Here is a 14547-nt window from a genome sequence, read left to right on the forward strand (position 1 = left end):
AGGTAAATTTCGCCTTATCACCCTAAATTGTGTGAAAGAAGAAAAAGAACAATAGCATGAAAAAGAAAAACAAAAAAAGAGAGAGAGAGAGAGACAGGAGGAAGGATACAAAAAGTACAGCTGCTAATTTTGCGTATCCATGATGGGGCCTCTTGTATCCATGGTTTTGGTCACGAATCCACCGCTCATAGGTTTCGAGGGTCAGGGGATCGGCGCTGGGTGGGCAGATTAAAGTTAGCTTCTCACTGAAGTGGCCATCTTCCCCATCTTATTGCGTGTCATTTGTATTGGCATCCGGCGGACGGCCGCGATCAGCATCGGCCCAAACGGCCACTTGTGAATGAAGCTCTCCATACCGTCGGCTTTTCCGCCTTTTTAACGAGAACTGACGTTGATATTGTACGTGCCCTTTTTTTTTTTTTTTGTTTTTTTCTTTTTTGGTACAAATTTTTATTCCCGGACCCGCTCCTCCACAGTCTAAGTAAGGTAGGGTAAGGGTCCCACTGAGTGTAGCTTCCGCTGTACCCCTTCTTCACTTCGGCTTTTCCCTCATTTTTCCCACTTTCTTTTCCTATTAATATTGATCATGGTGTAAAATAGTCCTTGCGTTCTTCCCTCCTGTCAATTATCTCTCCTCTCTTTCTGTCTTAGTCAGTCATTCTTTGATACCCTCATTTTGACCGTGTCACGTCCGAATCAGAGGGACACCCGTCGCTCCTTTATCGTTCTTTTGGCTTTGTACTCTACGAAGTATAACCTATATATGCATGATTTGCTTAGCATCGTACTATCATTGTGAATTGGGTACCCGCAATCACGGAATATGGCCCGTGGATTCCTCTCTGTCTTCAGCACCCTGCTGCTGTCTATGGGGGCGCTTGCCGAAGATACTTGGCCGTATATGACTCTACAGACGGCTGACTTCACGCCTCCTCAGCTCGAGGTGAAAAAGACTGGAACTACTGACCCTGGCTACATCTTCATTGGGCCTCGGGGTAACCAGCCGAATGGCACTGCGGCCCTCATCTACGATGAGGACGGCAACCTTGTGTATCAAGGTCCTACCGAGGTGTCGGCCAACTTCAAGGTGCAGAACTTGTATAACAAAGATGTCATCACCTTCTGGGCTGGTAACATGATGGAGCTTGGCTTTGGCTACGGCACTGTCCACATTCTTGATGACACTTATGAGGAGATCTACACTGTCACCCTTCCAGGGAACTTCGTCTCCCCTGATGGCGTTGTTAGAGACTCTTATATTGATCTCCACGAGAGCCACGTAACCAGTCGCAACACTCTGTTGGTGACCGCTTACAACATCACTCAATTTGATCTGACTTCTATTGGCGGTAAAATGGATGACTATATGCTGGATGGCATGTTTTTCGAGATCGATATCGCAACCAACAACATCGTGTATCAATGGAGTGCCCTTGAACATATACAAGATCTCCCCCTGGAAAAGTCCAAGCAAGGTCTGGGTGACGACTATGGCACCCAAGAAAAGCCATGGGATGCGTACCACATCAATTCGGTGGAGCTTGTAGATGGAGGATGGATTATCTCTCTGCGTCACTACTGGTCCGGCTACTTCATCGCCGAGAACGGCACTATCATGTGGCAACTGAGTGTAAGTTTTTGCTCTTGGATGCTAATTACTTTCAACACTGACGGTTTCTTTAGGGTGAGAAGGGTGTTGGGGACTTTGAAATCGACGATGGTGCCGTCTTCTCGTGGCAGCACGACATGCGCGTCTACAACCAGACGAATGAGGGCATGGTTCTGGACCTGTTTAACAATGCCAACACACCCACGGAAACGGTTGCTCCCACCACTGGTCTGAGCCTGTCATTAGACCTGGTTAACCGGAAGGTCACTACGCTGCGGACCATGAACGATGGCGATGATGTCATCCACAGTGTCAGCCAGGGAAGTTACCAGCTGATGAGCGAGGAAACAAGCCATGTCTTCATAGGTTACGGTTCTATTTCGAAGGTAAAGGAATTTGATGCCAACAACAATGCGGTTCTCACTGCCCAATTTGGGGATGACAATGCCGTTGCGTCCTACCGTGGCTACAAGTGCCAGTGGAAGGCTACACCTTTCTGGAAACCTGCCGTCGTGGTGGAGCGGCACTCAACTTCTGCCACTGTCCATATGAGCTGGAATGGAGCCACTGAGTATGACAACTGGGCCATCTACACGGCTAGCTCTCCTGAGTCTACCGATCATACCTTCATTACATCTGCCAAACGGACAGGCTTCGAGACCGCTGTAGATGTAAACAACTTGAGGAGCCCTTATTTCCAGGTAGTTGCTCGGAAGGGCAACGTTCCACTCAGCAGCATTATTGTTCCTGTTGCTTAAAATCCTCCGTGTCAAGCTTTGAAGACATGTGACAAGTCCAGTCGTGGTGCGAACCTAGGTTTGTGTCACGGACGTCGCTAGCCGTGTGCATCTCGTTGGAGATCATGCGAGACATTCCTTGTAAATCGTTGATTTGTTGTGTTTTTGTACATACTCACCATTGACTCTACATGTAAATACCATCCGCTGTGCAGGATATTGAATTCAGACATGATTGTGACCTTGAAACTATAACCATTCAAGATATTGAACCTTTTGATTAGCTCACACTCGTACTACGATGCATAGCAAACTATAACCTACATATATAAGGGATGATCGTTAAAAGTTCGCCAAGGAACGCCTCGACGCCGCTACCAACAGTAACCACTGGGGTAGACCCCATGCATGTGGAACGGAGATAGCACTGCATGGTTGCCCAACATAAAACCACCAGGATGTTAACGGCTGCGTTACACCCGCTCACAAAATATGTACCTGTTCCTTGCCTATAGGAAAGCTACATATTGGATGTAGCAGTATGAAGCGATTACCGTGCCCTTGTCAAACCTTAAGTTACCATACTATATAGATACGATGGTGCCTTTGCCGTAACCTGTGCTCAGACTTGTCGCTCACTATACATACATGTAGTCGAATAAATACACCGATCATTGTAATACTCTCCATTTACGCAACGAAGTCAATGACCTTCTAGTGTGTGTACTTGAGGTACACTGACCCAAGAACTATACACAACCTCCCCCCTTGCAGCAACACCACCGTCCAAAGGTAAACCCCGGGGAGATTCCACAAAGGTACGACGTTGAGGAATGTCCGGTCTTACCATGAACCAATGGCAGTACACAGAGTATACCAATTTAGACATATACAAGGATATGGATACAAACTGTACACAGAGCAAGCAATCAACAATAGTATAAAAAGGCCCTCTCTCCCCTCCAAGAGAAGCACAACTCAATAATAAAAAACCCCTCCAAACCAAATCATCTCAATCAACACCATCAATCTCAAAACATGCACTTCCTATCAACCTCCCTCCTTACCACCATCACAACCGCCCTCCTCCTCCCAACCCTCACACCTGCCAACCCCGTCTACCAGCCCCAGAACCAAACCAATTACCAGAACCAAACCAATTACCAGAACCAAACCAATTACCAGAACCAAAGCAGTTACCAGAACCAAAGCAGTTACCAGAACCAAACCTCCTACCAAAACCTTGAAACCACCCAACTCGGTCACGCAATCGTCCGCAACAACTGCGTATTTCCCATCTACCTCTGGTCCGTATCCTCGACCGTCGGCGAGCAGCAAAACATAACCCAGGGCGCCTTCTACGCCGAGACATTCCGGCAGGATCCGCAAACCGGCGGCGTGAGCATCAAGCTCACGACTGTGCCGGACGGGCTCTCGACCTCTGCGCCGCAGACTATCTTCGCGTATACCCTTGTTGCGGATAGGGTTTGGTATGATCTGTCAGATGTCTTTGGGGATCCGTTCAGGGGTAGTAGGGTGGTTTTGGATGGGGAGGTTACGGATATTGTTTGGGAGATGGGGGTGCCGCCTGCTGGGTCTAGGGTTGGGAATCAGAGGGCGGGGGTGGATTTGGTTTTGACGCTCTGTTAGGTAGTGTCCTTTTTTAGGGGTGGATTTAGGGGGTTTGTTTTTTTGTTTTTTGTTTTTTTGGAGGGGTATTGGATGGTGGTTCATGAGGGTGATTGGATTTAATGGTAATGCTTGGTTTTAAATGGGTTATTGGAAACCAGAATGATGCTTAGCTAGTTATGGTGGTTGCGCAACGGAGATCGTCATCCCTTACAGTCCTCGTCAGTTCTACTCAGCTTAGAAATGAAAAGGATAACCAAAAAAAAAAGAAAAAAGAAAGAAAAGAGAAGAAAAGAAAGAAAGCAAGTTGTAGCTACTATTGAGCACTCCGCGAGGTCGACCGGGGCATATCATTGAACCACGAATGCTTCAATGCACTCGCTGCACTGATGCGCATCTCCGGCCGCAACTGCAACATGCGTCTCAACAAATCGACGCCCAAGTGGTCGATTCGCGAAACAACCTGCCGCAGATCCTGCGTCGCATAAACTGGGAAATCAGGCTTGTACTCCGGGAATTTCGAAATCCCGGGCCAAGAGATCTCAGACGGCGTGCCCATCACCCGGAAGATCTTGAGTAGCTGGTCTTCGTTCGTGGTCCCTGGGAATAGCGGGCGTCCTGTGTACATCTCTGCTAGAATACAACCGATCGACCAGATGTCGATACTGGTGTTGTAACTGCGGCTGCCGAGGAGCACGTCCGGCGCGCGATACCACAGCGTGACGACTTCGTTGGAGAAGGTGTTGACCGGGATGCCGAAAGCTCTGGCTAAGCCAAAATCAGCTAATTTTAATTGGCCCTTAGTGTTGATTAGCAGGTTCTGAGGCTTGAGATCGCGATGCAGAATCCGGTTCTCGTGGCAATGCGCGACGCCTCGGAGTAACTGGTAGACAAAGGATTTGATGAGATTCGGTTCGAGCTGGCCGCGATTGCCGTGGGTATCCATATAACGTTTAAGATCCTTGTCCATGTATTCGAAGACTAACATGAGCTTGTTCTCGGTGTGGACGACATCGTACAGCGACAGGATGTTTTCGTGCTGGAGCTCTTTCATCAGGGAAATCTCGCGAATGGCGGTGGAGGGCGTTCCTTCTTCTGTGTCAAGGTGGATCTCTTTTAATGCAACCAATTCCCCTGTTTGGTTGTTGCGACCTTTGAACACCTAAGGTAGTTTCTGTCAGTTTGCGGAGACGGACGGTGGTGCACAATTGCGGAACAAACTGTCGCATATGTTCCTTCCCCCAACTAGAAACCATTAGCTAATAATTCACCTGTATGGGTGGTGCCACAACTGACCTTCTCTAACTGCTGGAATGAGGCGTGAGGTGCCGAAGCCATTTTGACGGAATGTGGTGTAGTAGGGTATCGCGATCTCGACCGTGTTGAGTGAGGGGTAACAAAAAAAGGACGAGGGAAAAGTAATGAGGTAATCCTTGGGAGTCCATCTTAATTAAACATTATCAGCGAGACTAAGGAATAGGATCCCGCTAAACCCGAACACCCCCATCATCTTGGGTCTGAGCACTTCGTATCCTCGTCGCTTCGCTGTGCTGCGGATGGTACATCCACTTTCGGGTTATTGAGGCCACGTACTCCTTGTCGGCGACATTTATATTAATTAGGGCTGCGGCGGGATTGGAGGAGGAGCTCGTCAGGCGGTCATCGCTCGCTAGCCTATCTTAGCTGAGCATCATTTTTATGAGACAGGCCAATGTCAATAATGATAAAGAAAAGCATGATTCAAGGTCCAAGCCCTAGCAACTGCTCTAATCATTCCTCCATATCTTTGATAGTTTGTACGACTGGCAAAACCAGATAGTTTCGGACTATGCGGTGTGATTACTGCAGTAGTGCTCGGATGTAACGCTCGCGGGAGCTAAGTCTTTCAATTTTTGACATTTGAGATGTCAGAATACTGAATCTGCTTCTATTTTAATCTGATTATCAGATACAAATCTCTTGAAGGGTGCTACCGTACTTAAGGGTCAGTCTAGCACCCTTTGGGCGTAATACCGAGGGTCCGGCTCTCATTAACTGGCAAATAAGGCAAGGTGTAGCCCCGAGACACGAGAGCTTCCAACGCCTTATATGCAGGTAGACAGTCCACCTGCTAGTGGTTAGATATCTTTGATCTAGGGTGTCTGCAATTCTCCGAATTGGGGAAGCGGTGCTTGTGCTGACGATGCCGATCGATACTGGCCCTCGGTACTTCCTCATTTAGCCATATCCTTTGTGCTGGGGAGTTCTTACAAATTGGCTGTGACTTTTCCTAGGGACAGCAGCCGTTTTCTCCAAAACTCTCCTGTCTACGGTAATCTGTAATTGGCTAGAATTATATTCTAATGGGAGCGGGTGTCTTTGGGATCTCCAAATGGTGGCTTTAGTGTATTTATATGCAGTAACCTCGGCTTTTTGTCCGATTACCAGATTTGGGATCCCCGCATTTCGCGGTCCTCCCGACCTGCATGCAACTTGCAACCTCCCACTTCTTCACTTCTCCTGGCTAACTTCATTCTTGACCGCTATTTATACTCTTTACATATTCTTCTAGTCAATCTGTCTATATAGCCATTGCCTTCTCTTCTTATTGCCCTCTCTACTATATAGAGCTCCATATAACGCTTTCCCCGCATTATGGTCGCTCCCTCTATCCGTGTGGCCCCTTCGGCCGCCAACAGAGCTCTCAACCTCTTGCGTACCGTCCAATATACTCACCCGCCATCATGTCCATGCCATTCGAACCCTAACCACCACCATCATCACCGCACACCCACTCTGGCAGATCATGTCCGTCGCCACATGGCCACACCCGTTGACCCCTCACGGCAGAAGGAGTACGCCTTCGAGATGGCCGCCTCCAGTATCCGATTCGGCCCCGGTGCCACAAAGGAAGTTGGAATGGACTTTGCCAATATGCAGGCAAAGAGAGTATGCATTGTCACGGACCAAAATGTTTCCAAGTTGGACGCTATGAAGCAAGCCGTGGAAGGGTTGAGCCGTGAAGGAATCGAGTTTACGGTGTTCGATAAGGTTCGGGTTGAACCTAAGGATTATTCGTAAGTGGGATCATGTAGACCAGTTCGTTATGTACTAATTGAATTAGTGTCAAAGAGGCAATTGCTTTCGCAAAGCCATATAACCCTGATGCGTTCCTCGCAGTGGGTAAGTAGCCCACGGCCATCCCTTGAATGGCTACTGACCGCGCAGGTGGTGGATCGGTTATCGATACCGCAAAGCTCATGAACCTCTACACGGTCTACCCCGAGGCCGATTTCCTCGACTTTGTTAATGCGCCCCTTGGCAAGGGTCTTCCAGTAGAAAGGAAATTGAAGCCCTTGGTAGCGGTACCAACCACAGCAGGCACTGGGTCAGAGACGACCGGAACTGCCATTTTCGACCTCGTGTCTAAGAAGGCCAAAACCGGTATTGCACACCGGAACCTCAAGCCGACCCTGGGAATCTGTGACCCCCTGAACACGCGCACCATGCCGTCTGCCGTGCACGCCTCCTCCGGTCTAGACGTCCTCTGCCACTCCCTGGAGTCATGGACCGCGATCCCGTACAATGAGCGTACCCCTCGCCCGACCAACCCCATCAATCGTCCCGCGTACCAAGGCGCAAACCCAATTTCCGACATTTTCTCCCTGCAAGCCCTTCGCGACACCGTCAAGTATCTGCCCCGAGCTGTCAAGGACCCCGATGACTTCGAGGCCCAGTCGAAGATGCTTCTGGCTGCTACCTTAGCCGGTGTTGGCTTCGGTAACGCCGGTGTCCATCTCTGCCACGGTATGAGCTATCCCATCTCTAGTCAGAACCCCGGCTACAAGCATGCCGGATACGACGTTGAGCACCCGATCATCCCACACGGCGTGTCAGTTGCTGTTACCGCGCCTGCAGTCTTCCGATTCACCGCTGCATCCAACCCAGACCGCCATTTGGCAGCAGCCGAAGCCTTTGGCGTCGACATCTCGAACGTCAAGCGCGAAAGCGCAGGTGAAGTGCTCGGTGAAGCGATTGCCAAGTTCTTGGCTGAGCTGGGCGACCAGCCCCGTGGTCTGAAGGATCTCGGATTCAAGTCCTCGGATATTGACTCCCTGGTGGAGGGAACTATCCCACAGAGGCGGGTCCTGATGCTTGCTCCGAACCTCAATGAGGAGCTGGAGGCGGAGAAGATTGAACTGAGAGGCTTGTTAGAACAATCCATGGATTATTAAAAATAGGGGCAGGGGGGTTTGTTCTGCTGCATTTATCTTGTCATGTCTACCAATACAGTTAAATATACAATATTAGCTTCCATCAAATTCAAATAACCAAGAGATATCAACTTTCATATTGACCATGAATACTGCGGAGGCGAAGATATAATCCTAAGGATATGCAGTGTATGCACAGATGATATAGGAATACAAAGTAATTGTAACACAACAACAGTAGAAGGAAACCGTTAGTCCAAACAAGAGTACCAGCCGTCAACGCTACGTTGTCAACGACAGCAATAAATGCACTACATTTACACAACAAGATACCAAGTAACCTAATACTATGAGAGCGGTAGGTCGACTAAGACGAAAAGAATGGAAAAAGACGATAGTCATAAAGATAAGATGTATCTGACAGGACACTGGGTCAATAACATCCAGGTGGAAGACGTGTATGAAAGAACGCCAAGAACAGGGCAGTAATACAGAGTGACGTTATTTGTAGAAGCAAAAGCCGGCAAACCAATTAATATTATTAATAACAAACTGCCTTGTGGGGAATACTTCTTGTATGAAGGGCTCAAGAACCGTATGGGTGGACATGGGGGGTCTGCGCAACCCGGTAGCATCGGACCACAGAACGACTGTTCGCTCGGGTTATCTCTCAAGGGAGGGATTCTATTATTAGAAGGCAAGAACATCAGATCCGACGTTGCAGGGCATTATGTTATACTTGAACGCTCGGAAGTAAAAGGGGACGCTGAGCGATCTTACTGTGTACCTAGGCACGGATACATCATTAAATATGCCAAGAGAAAAGAACAAAAAAAACCAAGGAGTGCGGGGGAAAAGAAAAGCAAAATTAAGAAGACACAGAGGGCGGGAAGTAAGTATATGGAGTGAACCGAGGATAGGAGAAAAATGCGTACGATGTGTATATCAAGAGCTACGAAACATATATTCTAGCGTAGAAATACTGTTAGCCTGTATACATCTACCAATCAAAAGAATACCACTGAAGACCAGAGAAATGAGGAGAAGCAAATCTATACTTCTTTAGTTTTGTACCCTCAAGTCTGCAGTTTCACTATGATACATGGCTATTCAGATCCACCAAACCTCCGGATATTTCCTGCTATCGCTCTAGTGTAGGATCAAATGGGCCGCTTTAATCATGAATACGACCTCGGACCCTAAATCCTCAACCAAAGATAGAAACCGAACTATACCATATTTGATTTCTATATCTCGTGAAAATCCCCACTAACGTAGGGAAACACGAGCTCATCTTGTCCCCCAAACTAACCGCTAACCCTAAACCCGGGTGATCGACAAGGTAGCAGATTTAAAATAGAATCACCAAGCATTTAAGCACCAACCATATTATTGAGCGGGCTCTAGCGGCTACACTATATATGTAGTTGCTAGCATGGTACCTATTTGGCACTCGCGAGGGTCCATCAATTGTCTTCCAAGGAGCGTACGGCTATTGGCCTCTGCCTGCTGTTTAAATGCATCCCTGCGCGAAACTATGATTGATCTATGACGCCCTAACTCGGACCTCTGGGGGCCGTTTTTTTCAGCCTCAGATTCTATGTGGTTATTCGCGCATCAGAGTCGTGTGGAATGAATTAAAATCAGGATGAACAGTGGGGCTCGTCCAATACGATGGGAACAGACCGTCGGGTAGTGTTGTACGCTGGGTAGGGTTGAGTAAATGCCAATATACACACTGAGTAAAATAGGTTGATTGGCATTTCGAGTTACTGTCATAACTAGTATAGACTCCAGAAGTGTATACGATGGGTCCATTTTGGGACGGTGACATAAATGGAGAGAGCAGTCCATTCCCACGAGCCAGACGCTTCTTCTGATGGTTGGTTCCCACTGCGATACTGGCTACATCCACGATTGTTTAAACAGAGAATGGTTGGAGTTCCTCATAGTACTGCATGTGCACTCTGTCGGGAGCGACGTATCAAGGTGTGTATACTTGATTGCAAGCAGTCTCGGCGGGCATGAGATATCTGACATGGAAAGTGCGACCAAGCCAAACCACAATGCTCACAATGCCGCAAATACCGTCGCCCATGTCCAGGATACACGCGTTCTTTCCGCTTCCAAGATGAAAGACCAGCCTTGGAGCGTCGGCATCGATCATCCAGGAGCCCAACATCTTCTGTTGCTTCAATCGAGTCTTATAATCGTGACACAGCACCATTTGCTCACAATAGCATCATAGCTACAATGGAGCAGGTCCAACAGCAAGTTGTTGCTCCTTCAACTAACGAGCATTGCGAAATCAAGCAACAACAGCAGCTCGCGTTTACGGTATTCATAAATAACGCATTTCCAATATCCCAGGCATACAATAAATTTCGTGAAACAAACTACCCAAACTTCGCACACTACATTACTTCCAAGTTTGGTCAAAGCGTCTGTCTTGATACTTCCGCCTACAGCGTGTGCCTTGTATTCCAAAGCCGGACAGACGTGGAAGCCTCACTGCTAAACAAAGGCCGACACGCATACATACACGCTCTTAGAGCACTCCAACATGCTTTAAATTCTGAGCAAATTTCGAATAAGCCCGAAATGATTGGCACTAGTATCCTGCTCTCCATCTATGAGATGCGTGTGCCGTCCGAACCTCACAATGAATGGTCGAACCATTGCCTTGGCGTTGCGGCGCTAATGAAGGAGATGGGAGCACAGAGCTTTGCCGATGGGTTTGCACGCTCTTGCTATATTTTCTTTCGCGGGTTCCTGATTGCCGTCGCCTTTCACCAACAAAAGCCGTGTTTTCTCGAGGAAGACCAGTGGCAGCAGCTAGGAGAGAGGATCAGGGTTGAGGACTCACAGAAGCTTGGGATAAGTAGCATATTTGTGGATGTCACGGAGCGCATCTTCATGGAGCTCGTGAAGTGCCCGAGATACGTATATGAAGCACAAGTACACCAGTGCACCCAGAACTACCAACGAGCACTGGTAATGTCTTCCCAAATTCTGGGTACACAGAACAATCTGAGGTCTCTTGTAACTCAATTGAAGGATCTCATCAGCACCTACCAGCCGGAGGTCATTCCAAGCGCACCAGGATATCTCCTAAAGGGGGCAGAGGATGCCGTTCATCTCTTGGGTACTCTAGCCCGAAGACTTATAATGAACCCGATTCCGCCCTTACATGTTTATTCCGGGCTGACGTGGCTTATTGATAACATGTATATCGCGTACGATGCTCGTTGGCTGGACGAATTCGCTTGTTCAATGGGACTTTTGGGGACTACACTTGTTGATTGAGCTATGAACGCATGGGGTGTCTATCTTTACGCCAATGGATACAATAGGCTTAGGTATATGATACGAATTGATGAATGTCACTTTTACTATAATTGAAGACCAGCGGTCACAGAGATAAAGCGTCTCTAGTAGTATAATTGGGACTGCTTCCCAGCAAGAAATTTTCCATCGGTCACCGCTTTCGATGTTATTAGTTTCTTCTCATTTCGAACGATGCCTACTAGAATTCCTATAGATGCAGGATGTGGACCCTGGTCCCCGAGGTTAGTAATTGACAGAACACCTGACCCGCCAAAGTTGCCTCGTGATCAAGGGTCCTGCCTCAGGATCCCACAGATCGGAGAACTTTCCTCCGGGAGTGACTCAATCGCAAGGCGTTCACCTCTATTGATGAAATCTCTGTTCGTAACTCTCAAGCAATTCACGTTGATTTGCCTAGAAATTTGTCACTCTTTCCCCAAATAGATTTCTATCTGCATAATTATATAATTAAATACCGATAGAAGTATAGAGACCCACCGTCGTGAAGACCGAGAGTCATCAGCCAAGCAAAGACGAATTGTCCAAGTTCGGCTGCACGGTGTGTGTCCTCCGCCTGGGATTGGATTCAGAACTGTGGACTGATTGATCTTCCGCTTTTTAGTCTGGTGGATATAAATTGACATTCCACCCAGCTTTCTTCTTGCAAGCGATCGTTTAGAGGAGTACGTACAGTACCTTTTACTTGTGCCCGACGCCTTATCGCTACCCCGCTACCCCACGTTTTAAATTCTCGGTCTCCCAACTGACCGGTTCGACCTTAGCATTCATAGACTATAGACGCAAAAATGCCTCCCGTTATTCATTGCGTGCGCCATGCTCAGGTACTCCTGCGATGGCCCTTTCCACACGCTAAACTCACTTTTAACACATCAACCAGGGCTTCCACAATCTCTGCACAGAAAACCATGTCATTCGCGACCCCCTCCTCACTGACCTGGGCAATGAACAATGCCGCAAACTCTCCGAGAATTTCCCCTTCCATGACAAGATCGATCTCATAACTGCCTCTCCTCTCCGTCGTACCATCTACACCGCATTGCAGGGTTTCGGGCCTGTTTTTGAAGCGCACAAGGACACGAAATTGCTTCTCCTCCCCGACGTGCAAGAAACCAGCGACGTTCCTTGCGACACGGGTAGCGACCCCGTTGATTTGCGAAAGGAAATTGAGGAGAATGGATTGCCTGTTGACCCAACATTGGTGCATGAGGGATGGAACAACAAGGTTTGTTGATCCATCTTTGAGGGTCACGGTGCTACCCGAACAATGGGATAGAGGGTTAATATGAGACTAGACTGGTCGGTATGCCCCGACTCACGCCGCGATTAGAAAGCGAGCCCGCGAGGCTAGACGGTGGTTGAAGGCGAGACCTGAGAAGGAGATCGTTGTTGTGACTCATGGTGGGTTCTTGCATTATTTCACGGAGGATTGGGAAGATAGCAGCCAGTACCAAGGTGAGTTGTTGTCTCTTTGGACAACCCAAGAAAGTGAATGGTTAACCATAAACAAGGAACGGCTTGGGTTAACACCGAATACCGTACTTACGAGTTCTCGTCTGATATCCACAAGACTGATGTGGAAGGCCACGAGCTTGAGGGCGAGGACGCAACTTTGGTTGAGACTATCTCTTCGCGCGAACGTCGTGGCAAAGAAGGCCCGGCACCTGACCGGGAGACTCAGAAGGCCCTGTACAAGAAAGGAACCCAGGGGTGGGATGACCAGGGTTTGCAATTGAGCACGGCTGAACGTCAAGCGGCCAAGGTTCCAGAGGGCAAAGAAGTTGATGGTGTCCGTGTATGAGCTCTTGGAAATATCCCCTCCCTGTTTGATATCTTTCTGTAGATAGTATTGGATGCTTTGTTCCTGGTTTCATATAAAGAAATAGAACGGCTGCGTCTTTGTCGTTGTGGCGAAATAATACCTGAAGAGACGATTGGGATGAAATGAAGACGATTGGAAATCGTAATGCATAATAGAAGTTTTCTCTTCAATTTACATATAATAATGAGCATAGTGGCCACTGTGATGAGCTGATTGTGAGGTAATTAAAGAAATTCGAACAATAGAGAACAAACCCCTAGGCTCTTGATCATGCAAGACATAAAAGGCTCTGTCTGTTTGGGCACTTTCGATAGCAGATGTAGACCCCTATGGTCTCATGGTAGGTAAATACCCCTAGTCTCACGAGTTGAATTTGCTTTCAGGACGTGTGTCTATCAAACCTAAAAGAGAGAAGGAAGTGCGACTGGCCCAGACCACTCGTTGGCGTTAAAAAACCTGGGCATTGGTGTGACATTGTTCATAGGTTGTCTATGTGCCCACCCCATATCTTAGAAAAAACTTTTACTGATTGAAGTTAGATGAGTCCGGCCACTCGCGTACAATCTCGCCCAGACAATGTTTAACAATGGCTCCAGATATATTCTCGACTGTTGGCGAGTCTTACGCAGATAGAACCTTAGTAGCAGCTGCTACCCAGAAAGCCTCATGAGATTGGCCCGCCATGGGTTCACCATAGGATCAAAGCTAACGCCTAAGTGTCTTCCAGCTTTTGAGTGCGGGGTGCATACTGATTGAAGCAGTCAGCCAGAATGCATCGATGATCAAGTATCGTTCCGAAGAGTGGGTGGTGGCCAACGTATTTTCATTTCTCTTTTAATTTCGTCGGACGCAAAGCTAAATTTCCCCCATTATGACGAATGCGAGCCTTGGCCTAGCTATTGAAATATATTACTGGATTAGGTGATCCCCACATTGGGGGTCGATCACAAATTGAACCTTGCGAACAGAATGCATAGAGCCGTCACCCATGAGATCATTTGGCCACGCGAAACCTGATTCAACACGAAGAAATTGAACGATCCACAGCCATTGGATGCGTCGAGATAGGCCCTTCAGCATCTAGGCTTTGAGTGAAGCTCAACTCATACGTAGTACCACGCAGTTCAGCTATAGAAATGTGCTTATCGTTCATGTTTGTACGTGGACCTGCGAACACACCTCTATTGGCTGTTTATTAACCAGATTGAACCA

At 47.9% G+C, this 14547-nt stretch overlaps 7 protein-coding genes across 7 annotated transcripts; 5 read left to right on the forward strand and 2 right to left on the reverse strand.

The window, feature by feature from the left end:
- The first annotated feature begins 435 nt into the window (after positions 1-435).
- Positions 436-2582, forward strand: BDV38DRAFT_246582 (arylsulfotransferase family protein). Its single transcript, XM_032054563.1, has 2 exons — positions 436-1630; positions 1684-2582. Exons 1-2 carry the CDS (start codon positions 824-826, stop codon positions 2365-2367), a joined length of 1491 nt encoding a protein of 496 aa, XP_031913699.1. The 5' UTR covers positions 436-823; the 3' UTR covers positions 2368-2582.
- Positions 2583-3384: 802 nt separating this feature from the next.
- On the forward strand, positions 3385-3996 carry BDV38DRAFT_282883 (Bys1 family protein; the record flags this gene model as incomplete). The annotated part of the gene is made up of 1 exon (XM_032059903.1): positions 3385-3996. The coding sequence occupies one exon, from the start codon at positions 3385-3387 to the stop codon at positions 3994-3996; it is 612 nt and encodes a 203-aa protein (XP_031913700.1).
- A 231-nt stretch (positions 3997-4227) lies between these two features.
- On the reverse strand, positions 4228-5588 carry BDV38DRAFT_246584 (Cdk5/Pho85 family cyclin-dependent kinase). Its single transcript, XM_032054564.1, has 3 exons — positions 5272-5588; positions 5197-5220; positions 4228-5137 (listed from the first exon to the last, which is right to left on the reverse strand). Exons 1-3 carry the CDS (start codon positions 5311-5313, stop codon positions 4292-4294), a joined length of 912 nt encoding a protein of 303 aa, XP_031913701.1. The 5' UTR covers positions 5314-5588; the 3' UTR covers positions 4228-4291.
- Positions 5589-6473: 885 nt separating this feature from the next.
- On the forward strand, positions 6474-8219 carry BDV38DRAFT_246585 (hydroxyacid-oxoacid transhydrogenase). The gene is made up of 3 exons (XM_032054565.1): positions 6474-7031; positions 7079-7137; positions 7183-8219. The coding sequence occupies exons 1-3, from the start codon at positions 6610-6612 to the stop codon at positions 8187-8189; spliced, it is 1488 nt and encodes a 495-aa protein (XP_031913702.1). The 5' UTR covers positions 6474-6609; the 3' UTR covers positions 8190-8219.
- A 2202-nt stretch (positions 8220-10421) lies between these two features.
- On the forward strand, positions 10422-11474 carry BDV38DRAFT_282886 (uncharacterized protein; the record flags this gene model as incomplete). The annotated part of the gene is made up of 1 exon (XM_032059904.1): positions 10422-11474. One exon carries the CDS (start codon positions 10422-10424, stop codon positions 11472-11474), a length of 1053 nt encoding a protein of 350 aa, XP_031913703.1.
- A 350-nt stretch (positions 11475-11824) lies between these two features.
- BDV38DRAFT_246586 (uncharacterized protein) lies at positions 11825-12413 on the reverse strand. The gene is made up of 2 exons (XM_032054566.1): positions 12278-12413; positions 11825-12178 (listed from the first exon to the last, which is right to left on the reverse strand). Exons 1-2 carry the CDS (start codon positions 12278-12280, stop codon positions 11921-11923), a joined length of 261 nt encoding a protein of 86 aa, XP_031913704.1. The 5' UTR covers positions 12281-12413; the 3' UTR covers positions 11825-11920.
- On the forward strand, positions 11825-13853 carry BDV38DRAFT_246591 (uncharacterized protein). Its single transcript, XM_032054567.1, has 4 exons — positions 11825-12337; positions 12394-12738; positions 12809-12968; positions 13025-13853. Exons 1-4 carry the CDS (start codon positions 12302-12304, stop codon positions 13312-13314), a joined length of 831 nt encoding a protein of 276 aa, XP_031913705.1. The 5' UTR covers positions 11825-12301; the 3' UTR covers positions 13315-13853.
- The last annotated feature ends 694 nt before the right edge of the window (positions 13854-14547 follow it).

Source organism: Aspergillus pseudotamarii, assembly GCF_009193445.1.
Source record: "Aspergillus pseudotamarii strain CBS 117625 unplaced genomic scaffold BDV38scaffold_26, whole genome shotgun sequence".
Taxonomy (NCBI): Eukaryota; Fungi; Ascomycota; class Eurotiomycetes; order Eurotiales; family Aspergillaceae; genus Aspergillus; species Aspergillus pseudotamarii.

Excerpts from the sequence above, each read along its gene's own strand:
- BDV38DRAFT_246582 (XM_032054563.1), top strand. The coding sequence starts at position 824 with ATGGCCCGTGGATTCCTCTCTGTCTTCAGCACCCTGCTGCTGTCTATG. Across the intron at positions 1,631-1,683 it reads CTATCATGTGGCAACTGAGT|GGTGAGAAGGGTGTTGGGGA; the intron begins GTAAGTTTTTGC and ends CGGTTTCTTTAG.
- BDV38DRAFT_246584 (XM_032054564.1), bottom strand. The coding sequence starts at position 5,313 with ATGGCTTCGGCACCTCACGCCTCATTCCAGCAGTTAGAGAAG. Across the intron at positions 5,221-5,271 it reads CATTCCAGCAGTTAGAGAAG|TTGGGGGAAGGAACATATGC; the intron begins GTCAGTTGTGGC and ends AATGGTTTCTAG. Across the intron at positions 5,138-5,196 it reads GGGAAGGAACATATGCGACA|GTGTTCAAAGGTCGCAACAA; the intron begins GTTTGTTCCGCA and ends AAACTACCTTAG.
- BDV38DRAFT_246585 (XM_032054565.1), top strand. The coding sequence starts at position 6,610 with ATGGTCGCTCCCTCTATCCGTGTGGCCCCTTCGGCCGCCAACAGAGCT. Across the intron at positions 7,032-7,078 it reads GTTGAACCTAAGGATTATTC|TGTCAAAGAGGCAATTGCTT; the intron begins GTAAGTGGGATC and ends TAATTGAATTAG. Across the intron at positions 7,138-7,182 it reads TGATGCGTTCCTCGCAGTGG|GTGGTGGATCGGTTATCGAT; the intron begins GTAAGTAGCCCA and ends CTGACCGCGCAG.
- BDV38DRAFT_246591 (XM_032054567.1), top strand. The coding sequence starts at position 12,302 with ATGCCTCCCGTTATTCATTGCGTGCGCCATGCTCAG. Across the intron at positions 12,338-12,393 it reads ATTGCGTGCGCCATGCTCAG|GGCTTCCACAATCTCTGCAC; the intron begins GTACTCCTGCGA and ends CACATCAACCAG. Across the intron at positions 12,739-12,808 it reads ATGAGGGATGGAACAACAAG|ACTGGTCGGTATGCCCCGAC; the intron begins GTTTGTTGATCC and ends ATATGAGACTAG.